The sequence below is a fragment of the Bombus impatiens genome, unplaced genomic scaffold (genome assembly GCF_000188095.3).
Source record: "Bombus impatiens unplaced genomic scaffold, BIMP_2.2 scf_0102, whole genome shotgun sequence".
NCBI classification, from domain to species: Eukaryota; Metazoa; Arthropoda; class Insecta; order Hymenoptera; family Apidae; genus Bombus; species Bombus impatiens.
Window position 1 is genome coordinate 3,031,437 of NT_176521.1, and position 23,778 is coordinate 3,055,214.

A 23,778-nucleotide genomic window follows, 5' to 3' on the forward strand; every position below is an offset into this window, starting at 1 on the left:
GATTATACCTCGAAACGGTTGCCGTTATTGGATGATTGGAATTCTCAAACAAAAGCGTATTATTTAAAGCGAACCACAAGCTCAATGAGAATTCAATTTGCCCGTTGCAATTTGCGTGCCGAATTAACAGTTTTGATAACGTTACTTAATCGGGCAACAATTGTTCTGTTATTAGTTTCTTAATGCTATTGTTGTTTTTTTTGTGTAATATCGTATATTCTATATTTATTCTATTTTATGAGATTGAAAATTATTGCGGTATTGTCCAAACTTCAATTTTAATTTCCTAAAATTACATTTAAGGTAATATAATACCACAACGTGCTTTAGTCAGTTAGAACCACAAGTTACCTATTAACAACATGCTGTGTGTATATTCCTTTGTATAATAAATCGAAGCTGAAAGCTTTTTGCTTAATATTGCAAAAATGGGAAAAACGTTCACGAATGTATAGACAACGTGACAAGCTTTCAAGTAATATAAATTGATTATTAGATGCTACTACTCTATGATTCAATCTGATAAGGTTAAACGCGTTGCCCGAAGACAGTTGAGCATTGTTTATTTATATTAATTGATGTTAAAATAAAAAGTAATATGCAAAAATGATGCGGAAATCTTGAATAATAATTTTGCTTCCACACGAAAGATCTATACAAATTTTATACATACCTACATATAATCTAAAAATCTAAATTAATATTAGAGGAATCTTAAAAATATAATATTACAGACTCTTTTTTCGATGAAAAATATTCCGTACGAAGAAACAATGTCTTTGTAAATTGTAGAGTAATTACGAAGAATAGGATTTATATGTTACTAATTTGTGTTATATATATAGATTTGAAATTTTCACATAAACTTTTGTATTCGCTAGAGTAAGGAGCTTTTACGAAAATATACTATCACCGTAATACTCGGGTTTTATATATGTTACCTAAAATCGAACAATATCATTTCCAACGCAAAATGCATCTTACATATTTCATTTCCGAATATAAAATTTCACGACAACGATTTCACATATTTTTTCCCAATAGCGTAATAATCGATATCACTACTCTACATATCTCAAACATCCAGATATACCCTTCGAATTTGTTACCTCTAGAGACATTTATCATATCTCAAATCATTAGATATTTCCCCTTTACAGCTACTGTGAAATACATCAACTCCTTGATAAAATTTCTATGTATAAGAATAAAACATCTATATTTAAATTTATAAGTGACGATCGTAAGATTCCATCTAATGCAAGATTATTCAATGTTATATAATTAACATCACGTGTATATATAAAATACTTTACGTATACAAATATCGTATGCTCATAAGAATATTTTATGCTCGTATTGTAACTTTGTACTTTATGGAATTTTTACATCATTGTCAAACATTTCTTTATACGTGGATAGAACGATTTGTGGAAACATCTCTGTGCTTAAACAATCAGAAGAGAAACAATTTCATTTAAGAAATCTGTCCTGTAGTTGCTTCTATAAAAATACAAATTTGTATAAAAATTCACTGTCTAACTAACACACAATGACAGTGAAATAAAAGAATGGCAGAAAATGTTGTCAGTAGTGGTAAAAGAGTCAGGAGTTAAACATTCGTCGTGTTCCCTTACAAATACAAAGAGCAAAACGTAAATGTTCATCAAAGACCGTAACGCGCCAAAAGCACGGGTTCTATTTTTCTTATTAAATGTTCCTCTGGTGATCGGGCAGCGTGAAGAGGGAACACTCGAGAAAATCGTCATCTTATCAGGAATTACCCCGCACTCGAGTAAATTGACTCGATGAAACGCGCGCGAAAGCCGAGACACCGGGAGCAAGATAGCAACGAAGGCGGGGCTGAAGCATCCCTAGGGAAAAGTGGCGGAGGATCGTTTCATCGGAAATGGGCAAGGCAAAATATGCATAATTAGCGGAATTTAAATAACGAAGCAAGAAGACATGCCGTAGAGTGAAGGAGACAGCGGTTGAAAGAGGAAGGGACAGAAAGGTGGCTTTTAACGAGGACGAAAGAAACGAATCCGAAGAAAGAGCACAGCTTTTTCCACCATTCCCTTGTTGATTTGTGTGCGTTAGAATGCACACGACAGATGCCACGGAAAAACTGTTTATTACACAGTTTCGTGCTTCTTTTCGATGTTATTAAGCTGTTATTAGCGATCGAATATGTATAATCATTTTCTTGTGATCCGATTTTGCTTGAAGAATTTCCGGAAGAATTTTGTAAGATAAATTCTGATAAAAATTCTTAAGATAGTTCTTTATATTGCAACTGACGGAATCTTTGGTTTAGGATAGAAAAAATTAAGAAAGAGAGAACCTGTTATTTACTAAATTTACTTGACACGAAATATGCTTTCAAGTTTCTACGTTTATTCTCACTTACTTTCCTCAAGTCACTTATTTCAATTTGCTTTTTTCGAATTTGAGTAACTTGAATAATCTTGAACAAAATTTTTATACTTTTTCATAGTTACGAAAATTTGTAATTAATTGTTTACTTTTTCTATTAAAATATGGTTATAGTATACTTACAGTACAAATACAATTTTTTATGCATGTAATTATATATCTTTATGTTTCTAAAACAATATGTATATTATTAATATCACGTCTTTACTGTCCAGATTTCTATCGTGATTTCTACTTATACTAAAAACTAGTGTTCCATACTATGACAAAATGATATTTACATATATGCCCCTGTATATTTGTATGTTTCTGTTATTTCATTAAGTTTATCATAGTTCTAGTTATTGACTAAATTGTTAAAGAAAAAAATGTTTTCATCGTTAAATAATATTTTACTTCCAACTGATTTCCTAGTTCTGTCACTCTTTTATGAAAACCAACAATGTGATACACAAAATGATGTAATAGGTTATTGCCAGTAACATAATACCTTACGGCTTATAGTCACATCATTCTCAAAAAGTAATCCTTCCTTTCTACAAATATTGAAACAAATCTTCTATAAAGCTATCTCAGCGCACGATGCAGCCAGTAACGCGAAGTGAGCGTTCACTGACAAAACTTCTCTTCCAGTCGCAGTCACGATACATTTAAAACGTGTAAAAAACAATTTTTCCTGAACCATACGGATCCACTATGTGGCTCTATAAAAAAGAAAGAACTCGAACAAACAAATATACAAAAACAATAGACCACACATCGCTTGTTATATCAACGCTCGGACCTTTGCAAAAGAGAAAAATGGTTATCCACCTACAAAAAAAAGGAAGAAAAAACGAGAAAACAAAACCATTCGTTGCGACGACACAGTGTATAACAAGGTGAAAATTCGATGATACCGTTAAAATGAACGATATTTCATGGTAGAGTGTATCGAACGATACAACCTAACGATATTTCTTTCGCATTGAACAATGTTTTTCGTTCGGTGTCGACGAGCGTTTACTGACACGTGACGCAACCATTGCACATTACTGTCGGCTAGCGGGCAACTAAGGATAGATATAGACGCGTTATAACGATAAACGAAAAAGTGGTGCTTCTATACTCCCTGGGCTTCATGTTAGGATTCATTCTTTTAGCTATAATACGAAGCGTTTATAAACCAAAATGTTTAACTCCACTTTTTGAAATTTTACTGCCAATATAATACTTGAGTATAATATTAGAATAATACTCAAGTCTAGGATACTTCATTGACACTATGTCTTCATAATTGCATCAATTTTGTCGGTATATTATTTTATGGAGCTAACCGAGTTGACAAATGAGCGGCTCATGTCACACACACACACAAACTGTCATTGATCATCTACATTATTATAAGCAATAGTCGAATTTCATTACGATTCACTATAACATAACATATCCGTAAAATGTTTCTATTCAATATATTCAAAACACATATATTCGAGAAATTTGGTGATCTACTTTCGTTCGTTTTTTAAGTCTATCTCAGAGTTTACTATTATTTATATCGTCCTCCTGCGATCAATGAACTTAAGAAAGAAAATCACTTGTTTCTTGAGAATTGAATATTAATCGGATATTCCTGTGTAATGAAAATAGTGGAGTTGATTAGTACGACTTTCGAAAAGCACAAATCATAAATTTACTAAGAATAATAAGTTACTATTATTGTACATAGAAAAATACAAAATAATGGTCTAAATTCAATTGATTGTTCGTTCAATGGGCAAAACATGGGACCGACAACAACCTAGGCTAGACGAGCTTGTTTTCAATTGCGTAAACGCGTACACACATAGCGGTTCTTCTGGAAACCTATGCGGCACGGAAACGCGTGGAGATTCGCGCGGAAATGTTCGAACGATGATAAAAGCGACCTGTTTTACGGAGATTACAGCGGTCAAGGATGCTGTTAACGAGCGTCGCCCGGCATCGTGTGATAAAACCGCATATTTGGATCGTCCCTGGCCATCCGGAATGCTAATTCTACTTGACATTCATCGTTGTTTGTTGTTCCGACGATTGATGCAGGCACGGATGTCGCCTTTCCGAATTGCATCGCAAACAATGCATTGCTTTCCACGCTGATTCGCGTATTTTAGTCAAATCCTTTCGCGTCGAGTGTCCCTTGCGATAAGTTTTATCGAAAATTCGTTAATTTGCTTTTACTTCGTTTATTTGGACAATAAGGATTGTGTTGTCTGGTGTTTTTAGTTCAGCGTAAATCTTTGTGTACTATGTTTTTAGGTATTTCGAATCGCGTTAGTCTTTTTTTAGTTTGTTACTACCTTAAATAGAGTCAAAATGAAATAATCTATGCTACGAAATTATCTATAAATGATTTTCTTGAAATTTTACATATTTGTAAACTCCTACATGAACCATCCATTACGGGTGTTGACTTTCCCACGCTTGAAGGAAGTACTTAACGAAACATATCGTGTGCTACAAAGTTTGATCAAAATAAAAATGTCAATATATATTTCGTGTGATAGTAAAAATTCAAATTTCCACTAAAATATTCTTTTTAAACCTTCAACGTCTTTGCCTTAATTTTTCTGCGTGTTTCATTTTCTAATATTGTAATTTCCTCGAATAAATATATCCAAATTTCATCAGGACAGGCTATATAAGAAATTCATTCTATCGCGAAACGCAGAGAAAACTTTTAGTTTTCGAGTTATAAAATTGAACCGAAAGTTTAGGAGGTGGATGAAATATTCAAACTAGATAAACGTTTCTGGTAGGAAGTAATACTTCAATTTCATTAAAAACCCATCGTACATTATTAAATTGTTTAATCTGGACTTCTACACGTTCATAATACTTTTACATGTGAAATTCTCATTCCATGGTTATAGTAATAACTGTATTTGCATATTAATATTCTATTTATTCATCTCATTCAATACTAAACTCTTCACAGATGTTTAGAGTTACTCGATAATAGTGATAGCAATTCATAAATATTAATAATCTAATTATTTAATGATCTTTTACATGTATCATGCATAGTAGTTGAATAATCTTTTAATTGTTTGGCTTTATTCTCTTAAACATGTGCAACCGATACTTTTACCAGCAATTAAATGGTTAATTGATTCAAATTATTGCACACGATTGTTCTCACTTCACGATCAAAGCGATACTGTGAAAGAATATATACAATAGAAATCATAATTTTTAAGGAAAAGAGTAATCAAAGAAATAAGTTCATAAATAAATTGCATAAATGACTTGAAATGCTACTAAATTTGCTAAAGTTGATTAATTAAAAAAATTTGTTCACATAGACCATCATGTTTATTATTCTTTTAAACAACGAAATAAATTCTAAAATTCCACTACGATATAATATTACATCATAACGCTATTCAAATTGCGGATTTGATATGTGTACTATCAATAAATTTCTTCATAGAATAATAAATATATACAGAATTTTCTTATCGACAACAGATATAATTGTTATAAAAGGTCCGAAATACTTTTTATTTATAAAAATACTCTCTGATAAATATTTTTATATAATGGTAAACATATACTAAGTATTTTTAGCAAAACCAAGCATTAAAACACGCTATAGTTTTAACTAATCCAGATTCTATTATCTCTGTCCATGAATTGCTCTCGAGGAAATACCCTACTTCCACGGTATGATACGCGCTTACACGTAAAAGGTAGAGGAGGAAGAGAAAGAAAAGTGTATTGACACTTACGTCAACGTAAATTCCGGTAATGTTGAAGACTTTGGTAGCCGGTTCCTCGCTTGGTGTGTAACGGTAGAACTCGTGCCTGCCACGGTACCACTTGAGGGAGTAAAGAGGAGCCTCCTCGAGATCGTAATGGCAGCGCAGAATCACCTTCTGACCACGTTGCACTACCTCCGGAACTACTTCTAGGCTGACATCCCGCAGGCAGCTCGCACCTTTGTGGGAAATGAGAACAGGAACGGAGCATTAAGTCTAGTGTGCATCATTAGTCCGCTTTTACTCCTCGCGCCGGAGGTTGCACAGCACGCGTCAGCGAGAAATTGCAATTCCACCGAATGACAATTCCTCTCGCTTCCTCCGCCTAACCCATTCTATCTCAACCGTACACATCTACATCAACATACTATACATATGTACATACAAACACATTCAGACAGAAGCATACAATTTTTCTTCACGTTGTTCCTGTCATCCACCCCACCACTTGAGCTACGCACTCTTACGATCAACGTACACAAGCTCGCGAATGTATCCGAACACTTATGAACGCGTCTTATGTTATAATTTATAATATATTATGTTCGATATACGAAACATTTAAAAATTTCATTAGCGCTGTTATGAGACTCGACAATTACGACTATAGTAACAAAGTTTAAAACTATATATTTATATATAATTATATATAGCTATATATTTCCTAGAGATCAGAAAAGTTTTTAAATAGCCATTTATCCAATATATTAATGAACCGCAATATTTAGAGCATCCATCTTTACTAATTATTATGTGCTGAAAGTGGTTACTCTTGCTCTATACTACATTTTTACTAAAAATATGAGTACATTTATAGTAAATATCCTGCCATTTCTATATACATTTTCAAACTGGTTTCAAATTTAATTAATATATATATACATATATATAATCACAAGAAATGTTTCGTCAGAATGTTAACAAAATTTCAACAAGTTTTACATAACATGTAAGACATGCATATAAAAATTTCTCATATTAAGTGTCCAATAGTTTCGTGAGCCAATGTACCACTTCCTTTCTCCCCCTCATCATTTCTTTCACCGGGCTTCTTCTCTTTCTCAAACACACATATATACCTCTCTCTTTTCTGTATTTTTTCGCTGACGTTCCGTTCACTCAGATTATCGACGATTCGACCTATTAAAGCCCCGAGGAATTGAACTGTATACGTCATTCATATTAAAACAGAATCGAGCTTTTGCTTGCTTCTTGATGTCTCTGCAGGATGAGACCTCTTATTACGTGCTAGCTGCCGGCTACACGGAAGTAGGTAGACGTCGCTCGAGCCCTCGCGAATAGGGACGAAACTCTGTGGGCTGGTTTTACCCCTCAGGAAACGTGAAAAACATCCAACTGATATTTTAGCTGGCCGCATTATGTTTTCCACGGAAATCAAGCCCTGTGTGCTTTCGCCACGGAAAGGGGACACTGGCGCGACCTACCTCAGGGATTAACTGGTGCATGTTGTTGCCTCGTGCTTACGTTTGCTTTGCGAACGATTGAAGAACGGTTATTAGACAAAAGGTATATGCAAAAATATATAGTGCAAGGAAAAAAATATATTTTATGGACCATCGTTAAAATTGCTAGATGTACACTACCTTGAATCTGTGAAAAATTATGAATTAGTGATTTTTCATACGAATTAGTCTGGTAGTTTTATAAAATATTTTGTACAGCTTCTTACTTCTAAAAATCATTTTATGTTTCTTTTAATAATGTAGCAGTGTCATGACACATTGAATTTTATACTATACTGACTATATATACCAATTCCATCATGGGCTTAATATAAAGTTTTGGAGATACGTGCCTGTGTGCCATACTTTACGTAAGCTAGAATTCATATAGCCATAACAACGAAACTTTCTACTAGTAAAATAGTAAAATAGTATAGAATATTTTTATCACGTCAATCACACAGAATTGTCTTTTAGCCAACTACCAGTCTCAAGTTACATTCACTCGGCAATAATTTATGGGAAACGTTGGTAGGAAATCGAAAAAGCTTCTTTTTACAAAAAGTTCCAAATGGAAAACTCGATGCTCTTCTCTGTTGATCACGTGACTAGAATGAAACACTATAAAAGTTGAAATTTCTTTCTCGACGTAGAATAAAAGTTTTCTAACGTAACTAAAATAAACTTTAGTCCACTCTCCTACTGTTTTTTATTACGAGCTCCCAACACCGAATTCGACACGAAGAATACATTTTCATGAGTTTTTAAATTATCTATATTTGTTACCCACGTCGTTATTAATTTTCCGGTTAGATTTGCTTACTTTTTGTGATTTTATAGAACGGAATGTTAACGCTTGTAGAAACAATTTGTATCGCTATCCTAGTATACGACTGTTGTAAAAGTTAACGCGAAAATACAAGTTTTATCGTCTACGGGCTATCAAGTGTAATTCGAAAATGTTTTGTAAAATGCATTCCCAGTACTCATGGTTGCCTCAATATGTGATATATAATGTAAACTGCGCACTGCTGCAATCGTGCCGCAAAATATTTCATCGATTTTGTGTCACTCGATTACACGTCAACAAATAAATACTAACGCGCCTGGTGTTATAGAGATTTCGACAACTTTAAAGGTATGAAAAGTGTATTTCGTGTATGATCAAACTAAAAAGTGGAATTATGAACCAGAGAATCAGCTTTTTATGGCAGATTCGTTTTAATTTTTCCACCATCGAAATTCTCTTATGCGAGATCACGTATTGTTACGAATAAAATGACGTGGCGGTTAAATTGGCAGATTAAATTTAGATATTATTCATACAGTATTAACAAATATTTCACCTTATATTTCTTCTTTTCTTTCTTTTATAATATTTAATTTGTTGAGAGTGATCAACGAACACTAAGTAGGTACACAGTTATAGTATTCTACGTTTTTGAAGAAATATTTTTCATCAGATTCGACTGTTTCTTCTCATATCACACATACCAATGAGAGAGTATGTAATTAAAATTTACTTCGTGTACGCACGCTTCCAGGACAGAAAAATAATGTAGAAAATTAAACGTTTCAGTTACTTTATATTATTTGTTAATTACATTGTGATTGTATATGAATTGAGATAGAAATAATCCTGTGTTATATTCTGTGATATTTAAGATTAAAAGGCTAGATGTGTGTATAATAATAATATGAGAACCATAGATTGCCATTTCATTCCAGGTAATTCTGATTCGAATTATTATGTAAATATAAGCAAAGAAAAATATAAAAATTAAGAGAACGTGGTTTTCCTTTATACTCTATGCTCTTATAGGCACCAATTACAGTTTTTCTGAAAAAATCTTTTAAAAGAGAAAATATACATCCTACGAGAGCAGAATAAGGCACACCGCTCAATTATAAATTCGTAATTACTATTACAGAAGTAGCATATCGCTTGGAAATTTCTACATATTTCATGCACAAGCATATATGAAATGCAATTTCTGATGAATTAAAATTTTATTCCAAATGACGATCAATTTCCTAGATTTTCGAGATTTCTTTTATCGAGATTTCATCGATACTAATACTTATCATTTAATATTTTATTAGATTCAGAAACTTCCATTAAGTTTTATTGAGAAAAAAAATGTACAGATTCCGAAACGTATTTCATAGGGACGGGAGAAACAGATATGAAGTAACATCTTTTAGAAATTATTCAACGCTTAACGTTCACGCAGTTTCATCGACGTTAGTGTCTAGCGACATTTGCCGCAGCAAGTATAGGGAAAATAAATGAAAATTCCTTGCGCACAAAAGCCAAAAGCTGCGAAGTTGGAGGAGCATTTCCTCCTTTCATTTCAAACTGAAAGGAATTCTAGGAAATGTAGACAGGTACCTACATGGCGTATGTTGAAAGTTTCTGGAGACTGCTTTTGAGGATTGCGATGTTCTCAATCTTCGTTTGCTTTCTCCTGGTTTCTTTTTTCTTTTTTTTTCTTTTTTTTTTTGCTGGCTTATTCGATGCACAAAAAGATAGCTTGGAAACCGAATCTATTTGCAGACCACAATGTGAGATATCGATAGGTACGCATATATATGTACACAGTACGATTCTTGCAAATTTCGGTAAAATAAGTTTGTAATTTCTATAAGAATATTGTATCACTTGAACTTATAGAAATTACTTTTTTTGGAATGTAAATAAAATTCTGTGTTTTTAGCTTCAAAATTTACTACAAATTATGTTAAATTCAGATATATTATCACTCTTAGCGCGTTTACAGTCCTAAAATATAATTTTAGTGATTTGAGTATTCTTAATTTTTATCATTTACTATTCTGGTTTTAATAAAACATGACAACTAGCAATACGTACAGTGACATCCAATAAAATGCAATTAGTACGATAGTTCTTGAAGTTGTTGAAAAAATTTGTTCGATCTTTAGTCACATATCGTACAAGTAAAAGTATCAGGTTCTTCAAAGGAGATTTAAACTGTTTAGTCAGACAGTTACTGTGATGTGATTTGTAGGCGTGTCTGGTTTGAAAGCCTATATCACATAAAAGTGTCAGAAATATCTGATACTTTCACACATGTAACTATTAGATATAAGAGTATAGTAAATCTTCTTAACAATTTCAACAATTTATTGAACTAAAATAGAGAGAAAAGACGATTTGTTCACATATGGAATATAAAATTAAAAACACAGAGTGTTTCATATATAACAAAATTAATTGTCTAATACAACAAAAACATTTTTCTCAATCAGTTTTGCGATAGTATTGTATCGTAAACGAACAAGCTATTAGAGACTATTTTTCTCTTCTGAATTCGAGAATAGTTAAACAAATTCAGTCGTAGGATTCACATTCGTTAATAGTAGTTGCCGCAAACATGGTTACCTCTCTCTTTGTCGAAGTTCCAGTGTTTCTCTAACGGACAAAGACTTCTATTTACCATTTCATTCTGATATTTCCAGCGAACAGTGCACCTGCGAACGTGCACTAAGCAAACTAAGCTTCAATTCCTGACCGCGAAAGACCGCTATCAGAATTGCAGAATCCAGTTAGCTTTGCCTTTGCCTGTTCTTTTTTACCTTTCTATAGCATTGTAAACAATTTTTATTCTCTAAGTTAATGCTGTTTAACATAACTATCATAAAATCGCACGCTTACCGAAAGGATTTGTTTTTCAACGAATTATATACGAATATTAAATACTGTCAATAACGAAATAGAAAGAATATGATTTTTTTAAATAGAGATTCCTTTTTAAAACTAACCCAATTCTACATTAATTTGTAAGTAATAACTTTATGGACCTTTGTCATATATCTCTTGATTGTCTTAAAAAAATAAAATCTTACCTGAAAAATTATAATCAAGAATTATATTTTATACAACGATACTACAATTTACATGCTATTCTACGTAATTTATTAATCCTTATTGTATGACAACTCTTTATAAATCGTTAGAAGGTGTATCGAATTCAAATAACTTTGAAAGTAAATCCCAATATAAATGCACCTATTACACCTTAGTCGCCGATACGAACTTATAAGCCATACTTTTCGCACATGACATCAATTGCTTTAATTTTTCTTATTTTAAATATCAATCAACTATATCAAACATATCTATTTCGTCTTTACAGTCCACAATCGTTTCATAGAGTGGGAATGCGCAATTATTTTTTACTAGATAAATATTTATCATGTGTTTTCACTCTATTTCACATTTAAAAATCCGGATTGGACGCCAATAGCGGGGATGTATTCTTCCATCCGGTCGGATAGGTTTATGGAAGCTGACTGCTTTTAACTGAGATAATTAAAATCACGCAATTTCCAGTCTTATCTAAATTTTCAGCGTGCAGAATGGCTATTCGACGTTTCATGCGCGATAAATTTTACGTCGACTGGGCCCACAGTTCATTTCTGACATTTTCATCCAATCCGAAAGCCCTGCCATGAAACAAATCGATCAATTACAGCTTTCATTCCTTTCTTTTTTTATCACAGGATGTTCACGCTGGTGTGCTCGAGCGTCGGTTTACAACGACGATACAACCGCGAACATGGTTTACGCAAATTAAACGGCACACCAAGCTCCAAACTATAATCAGAATTGCAAAATTCCTTCCGCGGAAACAGCAGAGAAGAATATTGCCTGGTTTTCTTCCTCCGCGATATATTTTACAAGTCTGCATGCACCTGATGCCGTAAATAAACGCGCGTATACGCCACGCCACGAGCCACGTTTTATTAGGTTGTAATACGTTGAAGACGTTCGTTTCTTTATGTCGAACCCTGGAAACATCTCGTCTCTTTCGAATAAAACAATGTCGATCATGGAAATATTCATGTGGCGTGGTGTTTCTGTCGAAAAGTTAAGAGACTTTGAATTTCGATTCAACGGTCATTTCGTCCATATTTGGGTTAGAGAAGTTCTATGGTGCCATTCAAAGTGATAGAAATCGATATTTGATTGAATTTTGTGGGATAAAATTGTATGTTTACGGATATTCAGCTTTTACCTATGATATTAATAGCAATCGAGGGTGATATTAGTAGAATTAATTCTATGTATACGTATGATATTAATATCAAAATGTTAATATGAATAATGAATAATAAAATGATTTCAATCGAACCAGGCTCTCATATAGGCGATGTGTCGATATTGTTTAGTTATAGTGATTATTACACTGCATATATCTATGCGTTTATGGCAAATACAAAAATGTGCGCAAATGCAAAATTATATAAAATGTGGAAAGTAAATTATTACGATACATTACATTATTGCATTTAGAGAATAAAACATTCTTTCACCGACGTTAAAATTCCTTATCTGCATTTGTAAATTTTAAATCACTCTATTAGGAAGGACATTAACCTCTCACAACTTTCTTAAACTTAAAATGTCTACAAGTTAGAATTCGCTAATTAGAATTTACATTTGATTAATTTTTCTGCTATTTCTTAGCCCGTATTTATAACATTATAGAGAGGTATCTTAAAATCGTGTAAACAATTATTAATTATCAACCTACCTAACTAACATCGTTTCCAGACGCTAAAATATTTATACGAATAGCTGGTCTATTTATACTTTTTACTGCTTATTCTTCCGGAAATACAAAATCAAACAGAAGACAAGGAAAACTAACAGAAATTCACTAACAATCCGTCCATAAATTATAGATTTTACTTCTCGGCAAAAAGATGAAAAGATAATCTTCTTTCTGCCAGCCATTTTCGATCGCAGGGATGTATCAAGCGTATTAGTACGCTTCAACCAAAGCACAAAACAAGCGCAACGCTGAGCACGATGAACGTCGGTTTTTCTAGCTGCAATTTCGCAAAAAAATCTTCTCTATCTGCCGGTCCACGGACAGAAAGCGGAAGTACGAGTGGAAGATTCGATCGTACCCAGAGGAATTCGATACTATACGAGCGGCTTATTGTCGTTCCACAGGACTGAACTTTCGACTTTGAGACTGGCGCGACGCTAGTCGCAGTGAATCAAGCGGAAGTAACAAACAGATTTAGCATCGTGGCCCCATATTGGCTAGCACATGTTGAAAAAGCACGGTTTTTCGTGTATGTCACAAACACTGGCGCACAAGGGACAAGTTAACGAATTCCTTGAGTTATTACGGGAAGTTTGGCGGTTCGATCGAAAGGGGCCAACAATGGCCGTGCCGCGACGCCATCGCGATTTTTCACGTGTACACGTTTCCGCGCTGAGGAACTCGCCGACTCCACCCGACGATTCCATAATCGCCAACAAAACAGACGACAGTTTTTTATACGGCAAGATGTATCATATTGTTTCGAAAGAAAACTTTTGTACACGTAGTAGAGTTTTAGTACCCTGCGCAAGTGTCAGATTGGATGGGGAAAGTTTGAACCTTCGGTTGTGTTGCGTTGATCGCGTTACAAATAGAAGCGTAATACGTAAGAAGAAACGAGCTAGCTATTTGTTAAATCGGCTAACTTCACAGAACAGAAAGTAGAAGAAATTGATGAAATTATATTACGAGTGTTTAGCCACTTTGGCCTATGAATGGCGTATTATATGATATGTGCATTATTAGCTTATTTTATACGTAATGTGTGAACTGTGAAGGATTGTGTATTTATGAAAGAATATACCAAATGTTTTGAAATATACAAAAATATATGTACAAAATATCTAAAGTGATGTATCTAATATATATATTACAAATGCTTGTATTCACATTTCTCTGGCTAAAATTAAAACTGAAACTCAAGCTAAACCGTGATGTATTATGCCCTCATTCTTATATATAATAGTGTGCATTTGTACTTTTAAATCTCCCTTAATATCTTAAATAATTGCAGCCTGCTGTTATAATAATTAATATGTAAAATGAGCTTTCATTTTACATTCCATTTCTTCAGTTGTGTCAATAAAAATATAAGATTGCATAATTGCGCACTGTTTTTGTAAAAATATCGCTTCCGAAGCTCAGTTTCAATAAAAAAAAAAAGACTGGTAGTATTTACAATTGCTCTTAACCGATAATGCAAGGTGATAAAGGATAAAGGGGTTCTAAGACAAGGGGTTCCTTAGCGGCTGACAGTTCTCATCGAGAGGATTCGATGTAGGATTTACATTTGTATTTAGAGAGCTCGATATTATAAGAAAATCTCTTCGTACCACATTGAATGCAAACAGATTGGATCGGTTTGGATTTTTCCAGTGTCAGGGATTAAATTTCTCGAAGTATCTTGTAGAGATGTTCCTGTGCGCTTGTGCATACCTAATCGAATACATACTGAAATGATAGTCGTATATGTTCGTTATAAATGTTAAAATTCTTGTCAATTTCTTGTACATTTAAATCTTGATTTAATATATAGTACATATCAGAAAATTGATGATTAAATAATATACACATTTACGTGCATTAATGTATATGAATGATTCAAATGAAGAACAGGTATTGTCCATTACTTATTTGCTTAAACATTGTAATCACAATATGCAATATTATATCGTGAAATCTATGTTTAAATGAGAATAAAAGATACTAAAAAGTATACTATTTTACAATAAACATTTAAGTCATTTACGGCCATATCTAAATATACGAGACAGAATAGTGAAACGACGATCAACATTTTAGAAAGTCTACCAGCGCCGGGAATTTATTTTATATTTTCTTCAGAAGAATGCCATGATCTTTAAAACGGACTGCAGTGACAGTGAGATTAAAGCGCAGTACGATCTTCTGAACTTGATAGGATTACAGAGATGAACAAAAAGCATCAGTACGATGGAACTTCTGAAACAGAATCGTGTAGATGGTAGGACGAAAAAAATCATATACGCGCAAGATAGCTATTTCATTTATTAATTTTAGAAAATAAATAATCCATCTGAAATACGAAACAATTTCCTATATTCTATTTTACAGAATTCAATTTAATTCTAGTACATAACTTCATTGAAAATTTTATATCTTATTTATCCATTCTTTAGATTCAACTACGTTAAAACTACGTTATTTACGTCTAAAACCAAAAAATAGCGTACATAATACGTTCCTAAACTAGTTTTGATGTTATTAATGGTAAAACAGTTTTACATTGCGTTTCTTTCTAACGAGAAAACATGCAATACTATCTTCTAATTACTCGCAACTGAAAAGCTTTTCTACGGTTTAAACTTATACCATTTTAAAAGCACAGAAAAAAGTATAAAGAAAAGTTTCTTTTTAAGATATATATCGCTCTAGCTTCCGTGTCTTTTTAACTACTATGCTGCCGATGACTTAAGAAAAAAATATGCCAAATGAGAACTTCAAACAGAGAATTAGAATGCAAAAAAGATTACAAAGTTCAAATTTCTTCCTTATTTTCTCGTTTCATTAAAGAAATGTTATGTTTAAATGTTTTCAACGTTCTAAAAGCTCCTGAAAACACATTTAAACGTTTCTTTTATTATAACAGAGATATTTAATATAAAAGGAACAGCGTTTCCACGATACCACGTTTTGATATATAGACGAAGTTGAAGAGTAAATTTACATTGAGATTTTATCTACAAGTGAACAGGGCTCTCTTATTGATATCGACGTTGAAAATAGACTGAAAAAGTGCATTAAAATAAAAAACAGAAAAACGAGTGTGAAAGGGAGCGGTTAAAAATAGGAAAAAAATACCAGATAAAACGAACTAGAAACAAGTGTGTATATGAGAGTAACACATGGATAGGCAAATGAAAATGTAGTGACGGTCGACTGCTCGTTCGGACATCTAAAATTCCGGAAAATAGCGTAATTACACGAAAACCGAAAAACTCATTACTTCGCCAATGACTCGATATAAAATGTACAGTGAGAAAAAAGCGGCACGGACAATAATTCTCGCGGTCTAAATACGTTAAAACGATTTATTTTTTGCCTTACAGAACATAGAAGGACTATCTAATTCAGTTTAATATTCGATACACACGATTTATATGAAATCTTTTTTTCGTTACGAGGCAAATAAAAAATTCCAAATACATTACTCCACTGAATCATTCGGTTACAGCCTTTCAAAAATTGTTAGAGAACATAAACGTAATATACCGAAAAACTATCTCTTCGTGAACATTCTAATCGCCACTAAGAAAATTCTTTCTTTATATGCTTCATAATCGATGAATAAAAAGAAAATATTCATTTAAAATGATGGATTCCTTTTAAAGAACATAAAGAACAGAATGCTCAATGAACCTAACACTCACTCACTTACATGTATATTTCAATCGAATCCAGTTTACAATTTCACCAGACAACCGCACGTATCCGAATCGTGTCGTACGAATTCCCCTATCGCGATTCTTCTACGTACCATCATTCTGGTCGGATGCTCGAACGTGCGGAAACAAACGTCTACGACGTATGCTCTTTATCAAGGTGACAGAAGCAGCGTCCGGAACCGGGAGTCTCTCAATGAAACATTCCTTTCCCTAGCTCGACGAAGGCCACTTAAATGCAAAAAAGGAGCACAAAGAGCATAACTATCTCTCAGCTGCGGTACGCACATGTGTCTCCAGACCAGCGGAATTCAAGTTTAATGAACGTTAACGATGCACCGGCTATAGTGAAAAATGTATAGGGTTCCCGCATCCCGCTCAGTTTCTTTTTCCCTTTCGATCCGGTAACACGGTATCGCTTTATTGCTTTTCGAGAATGCGGAACACGTACTGCAAAGGGGATAATATCGTTGCTCGCAAAACGAGTGCCAATTGAATCTGAACCACTGATAAGTGACGATAGCGGCCTGTTTCCTCGTCCTTTACGAACCATTAACGTCGATGCGGCAACGCGCGGTCTGTTAACGCCCGTTTAAAATTGACCATGCGAAAAATTAGGACATTCTTCTTTCAGGTATATCCTCTCAAAGTAAGCGTACAACCGTGCTATTGGACATTGTTGAAACACGGTGTTCTTTTAGCACGTGGAATGTTTGCAATTTTTCGACCATGATAAAGTTACATGGATCGTGGTGTTGATTTTATGAGATTTAAAAGTCTGTAGATTTTATATACTGTACGTGTACGATGAGGTAGAAATAGTGGATAGTTTCTATGTATATGGTGGGATATAATAAAAACACGAACAAACCTGTGATGCGTTACAATTCATAGAGGAAACAAAATTAATCAATCAGCTTATAAATATGCAAATAATCATATGTAACTACATAGAAAGGATATATATATATATATTTCAATACGCGAACTGTCTTAATTAAAATGAAATATTCTATATATGACAATTATCTATATATATATATAGACATATATATAGACATATATATAGACATATATATATATATATATATATATATATATATATATATATATATATATATATATATATATATATATATATATATATATATATATATATATATATATATATATATATATATATATATATATATATATATATATATATATATATATATATATATATATATATATATATATATATATATATATATATATATATATATATATATATATATATATATATATATATATATATATATATATATATATATATATATATATATATATATATATATATATATATATATATATATATATATATATATATATATATATATATATATATATATATATATATATATATATATATATATATATATATATATATATATATATATATATATATATATATATATATATATATATATATATATATATATATATATATATATATATATATATATATATATATATATATATATATATATATATATATGTCTATATATATGTCTATATATATATATAGATAATTGTCATATATAGAATATTTCATTTTAATTAAGACACTTCGCGTATTGAAATACTTATACTATAAAAGGTAGTGTTCATTTAAAAAAATGTAGAATAGAAAATATTGTCGTTTAATCTACTTTTTTCGTCTAACATGAATCTGATTAAAAATCAACATATATCGCAATACGTTTTAATCTTCTCCATATTTAAAATAAACCCTGTCTATGGCTAACATAAGTTACACTGGAACTAGTAGGAAACTAAACAATTATAATAATAAATAAAGTGATAAATATTTCAAGTTAATGTTTAGATCAAAATTTAATCAAAAATATTCCACTTCCACTTCAGATGAAATTAAGCCAACCACTGCATGTAGACTAACAATTAATTTCAATTCAGTCCAAAATGTTATAGTCCAAGACTGCTCTTCTAAACCAATCTACCCCACATACATACCTATTCCATTCCCGCATATCTGCAAATATACTCCATTTCATTCGCTGCAAACGTTCATACAAAATTGTCTCTTGTACGTAGGAATCATGCAGTGAATCGACGATTATATCAAGGTATAATCGTGCATTAATATTAAACTTTGCGAAGTATTCTTGCTATCTTATTTCCAGGATCTTGTAATATAGCAACGCGATAGAACTCGCAGCCTCCATGGCTGAAACTGATTTCGCGTCGGCGTAAAGAAGCCGGTACGTATATCCAAGAGAAGTTAATGTTACTCGTAAGATTACTTATGGCATCAGATTAGTCGGAACAGAGAGCGTCGCAATTTCCCTTCTCATTCTCGTTTCATTTCGCCGCACATTTTCACATTTGCATGTGGAAGAGCGTTCGCGCTATTTTCCTCGATTCTTTCGGAAAAACCTGGCCAACTTTCAACTTCGCTGAAAGTTTCTGGAGTTCAGGCTGCAGGTTATAGTCTGGTGGAAAAATTATTTTCAAAGCGACGAGGTCGTCTATTGTCGGCGAAAACATTCGCGACAGCGAGTTTTCATTAGCGAGTGTGCTCGATAAAAAGTCACTCTCCGTTCAGTCTTTCGTCGATGAAGCAACTAATTAACAATCAGAATAACTACCGTGGTGAAACACGATGACAATGGTGGAGGGCTGGTTCGCGCGCGGAACTCGATAAGTTTTCGTGATTTACGAGAAAGAAAAATCACCGATCGTGCACCGTTACGCTATGAAGATCATCATTGTGGCAACTTGTAACCATAATTACAAATAGAACATAAAGAATTTCTATCCGACAGGATAAAGAATGGGTTGTGACAGTGTTCGAACGCTTGTGGATACTTTTTATGAATATATCACGTGTCTCATATGAAACATTCTAATTTTAAAAAAATTCATTGATTTATAGAAATTATTTCGATTAAACGCATACTTTCTTGAAGAAGCTCTAAAAAGATGATTTGTTAGTTGAAGATTTTATACATCTTGGAAAAGGACGCTTCGGAAAGGACAATTCGGACGAGATGAAGAAAATGGAAGAAATTAATTGCATGGAAATAATAAAAGAAACTACATTGTTGGAGAAGTATAATTATTTTATCGTTGACTTTGTTGCTTTGTTTTTACTTCGAAGTTGTACAGAAGAGCTCAAGCTAAACGCGAGCATTCTTTTGAGGACTCGTTTAACGATTTTAAAATGACTTTGAGATTGAAAATTCATTTACGGTACTTTTCTTCAGGCTTTGCAAAGGAACGCGTAATGGAAACTGCGCCAGCGAAGGGGGGAAATATGAAAACTAAAATTCGTGCTTTGTAATATCAAAGACGTGCCGAGAATATGTATTATGCAATGTTTTCCCAACTTACAATACAATAACCATACAAATTTCTGTACGTACAAAAGAGATCATTTTTTATGTTTGTTACAATAAAAATAAGTTTTTATTTCCAAGTACACAATTTCCACTTAGCTGTAATAATTTATATGGGAAAAGTTACTCTACAAAACGAAAGACTTTTAAAAACCGCTCAAAATCTACAATTTCGAAAACTGAATTTAAGAAACTTCGATATAGTAGCTCCACTGAAAAATGCAAATTTTCGGAAATTTCAGTTTCACTGAACTTTAAAGCAGAAATCAGATATCTTGAAAATTGATCTGTTGTATATTCCAAGTACTTTCCTTTCCTTAAGGGAAAGTAGGGAAAAACAGAAGTCAAGAGATCTGTTTTGGTATTTCTTCCGAAATTTGCATATTCGTTGTACAAATCTGTCACAAAGACGGAGATGTTCTTCCTATTTTCGACTTGGAAACTCGAGAAGCCTTAACTTTCGGAATAGTTTCAGGTTGAAAGAACTTTGTGAATTTAGGATACATCGATTGCTATTAAATAGCAGGAAGAAACTCGAGATCATCTAAGTTCTGACGAAAATTTTGACTTGAGCTACGTACAATGAAGAACTGGGATGAAAGGGCTGTATAAATTTCAAGTCCTAGGAACAATAAAAGCAACGTTTCCCTTTCCCTTAAAATAAACTTAAGAAAATAATATATAATTTCATTTCTTATATTTTACCGTTAGAAAAAATTGATTGAAAGAAGAAACTGTCAGAGTTTCCCACATATCGTGTAATCAAGCAAAAAAATAAAAAAATCTCAGAGTTAAAATTCAGAACCACAAAAATTGACAGAAATTAATAAAATGTATTTTGATCATGAAATTTGGTATCTACAAATTTTTATTTTTATGCCTATTTTTATGCCAAATTTAATTTTATGAAAACAGTCGTTATATACCCACTTTGTCACATACTTCTACATTTTCAATTTTAACATTCTTAATTTTATAAATCCTTGAATCTAATTTCGTAAATTCATGACGTATATAGTGTACAGTGATGTATAATGTATTTATAATTTTGACTAATGTATTTATAAGTAATTTAATGAAATTAAGAGGGATATTGCAGAAAAAATTACGTTGTTGTTGATGAAATACATCGATCATTGAAGACTGTGTAATTTTGCCCTTTTTATCGTCTTATACTTCTAAGAGATCGACTTCACTGATAACTTTCTGTCGTTTAATCAACAGAGGCCATTAGAAAGAACTCTGAATTTTATCATCCCGTATACCTAAGTATTTGTGACAAAACTTATGACAGAGGTAAGTAATAAAAAAAGTAATCTATCCAGATATATTGTCCCATCGATAAAAAATGATGTGGAAAATATTCCAGCTTATATTACAAAAATGCAGACACGAGTCTTCTCCTCTCTTTACAAAATGGGCCATTTATATGCCTCGGGCGTAACATACAAATAATTTCTCGTTCCGCGCGATATACCATCGTTCTTTCAGCATACTTGAATCGTCATTTTGACCCTTCGTAGGCGTTCTTCGAAAACATTGCGAATCGACAAGAAACCTCTTAGAAGAACGTTGATGAACCGTGCGTCCATGTTAGTAAAGGAACGTCGCCAACGTTGACATAGAGATCCATTGGCAAGAGACAGCCCTTTTGTTGATGAACAGGGAACTCCTTCGTGATACTTAATCAAAACTTATTATGTCAGTTTGGCCAAACTTTCAGCCCCATCGGGAGTCTTATCGAAACTTCTAAGGTTTTGGCTCAACTACGTCTTCTTTCCTCGACACTTAACCTTTATACGTGTACTTCAACGCGCAAAAATTAAGTTTGTGTAACGTGAAACGCGTAGAGCAAGGTAATTAATGGAAGATCTTAATGAGACTAATGCAGGTGTACTCATCAAGAACTTCTAAGGAAAATGCTTTAAAATATGAAATGTTAATTTCTCGCTCAATATTATCTAACGCTTTACAAACACGGTAAGCGATTGATGGGATTGAACAATGTAGTATCCATAAGTGTATGAATAACAGGTATAAACTTCTAATCCCCATATCGACTTATAATACTCTAATATAAATCCAACCTTCCAAAATCCTATTAGTACGAACGAGGTTAGTACGCGTCTCACGAGACTTTCCCAGCCAGTTAATTAGTCTCGATTTAAATTACACGAATCATGGTGTTGTAGGAACAATAAAATTAGCGACCATTTAAATTCGTTCTGCTTCAAGTTGATTCTTTTTACGTGTACAAGGACCAAAAAAAAAAAGAAAAAGGAAAAAAATTCGGACGTAAACCGTGAAAATATGATGAACGATTTCGCGCTCTGACACCGTTTACCGTCGAAATCGATGAATTATTAAGATTACACGAGAACTCCGACATTTGGATACTGGCTGTTTCCATGTTTAACGATTGTACGCATCCATAACTGGCTATTTGCGCGGAATCGACGCGATCATATCTGGACGAAGTTATATATTACAGGTGATTCGACAGGGATTAACTAGATACATTAACAAACGGTCGATAAATTGTTCATGAGCGATAGAGTTTCGAGTACAGGAACGTGTAATTAATCAATCTGGGACTTGTATTTCTATTCGAAAATAAATATGAATAAATGACAGCTCGAGATAAAGTTACAAGTTTGAACAATAGATGTTAAATTATCCTTTATAATATTCATAGAAAGAGAATGTTCGTGCTTGCTGTCAAGTACACATAAAAATCTGGATTCCATTTGATTAATGTAATCACGAAAGTCGTATCTCATTACAGCGTTAATGAAATGTCAAAACGTCTCATACAATATATATGATATATTCATGACTCGTTATAATAGGTGTTTATAAGCGTTCGAATTCTAGAAGATTTTCTTTTATTAAGCAAATCCTTGGGTTTCTCTTTTATAACTACAACCTTAAGGTACCAAATTTCGATAACCTCAATTATTTAATAACGAGAGAAGACGTAAATGAAACGTTACGTGGGTGCAAATTTTGGTCCTTAATTGATGGAACGCGGAGTGCCGTAACAAACCGAATAAAAACGAATACACGGCGATGGGAATACCATAAAATCTTTTTCAACGACGTCGCGTAAGCATCCGGTGGCATCGTCCAGAGGAAGGTTACTTAAACTCACCACCTCGTTACATTTATTTCGTCTGTCAAGCGCCGATAAAAAAAAATAAAAAAGAAGAAGCCACGCAATTCACGAGATCCTTGCTGGCAAGCGACTCACTTCTTCTACCACCAGTAAACTCGAGAAATGTTTCGTCGGCAAGGTTGCCACCTCTGCAACGAAATATACTTGAGATTAGAAGCGCGATAATTTACTAGCGGCCCGTTTCTTTACAGCACTCTCGTTACTCTCTAGTTTCCGCTGCTTGTACTGCAGATACGTAGACAGCACG

General features: G+C 33.0%; 1 protein-coding gene across 2 annotated transcripts in view; it reads right to left on the bottom strand.

Moving 5' to 3' along the window:
* Positions 1–23,778, bottom strand: part of LOC100750186 — a 205,529-nt gene that overhangs the window by 95,049 nt on the left and 86,702 nt on the right. For both annotated transcript variants that reach the window (XM_012395024.3, XM_024364579.2), the window contains exon 2: positions 6,186–6,394. In XM_012395024.3, the coding sequence (XP_012250447.1) occupies positions 6,186–6,394 (209 nt within the window). The remainder of the gene's footprint in view (positions 1–6,185; positions 6,395–23,778) is intronic.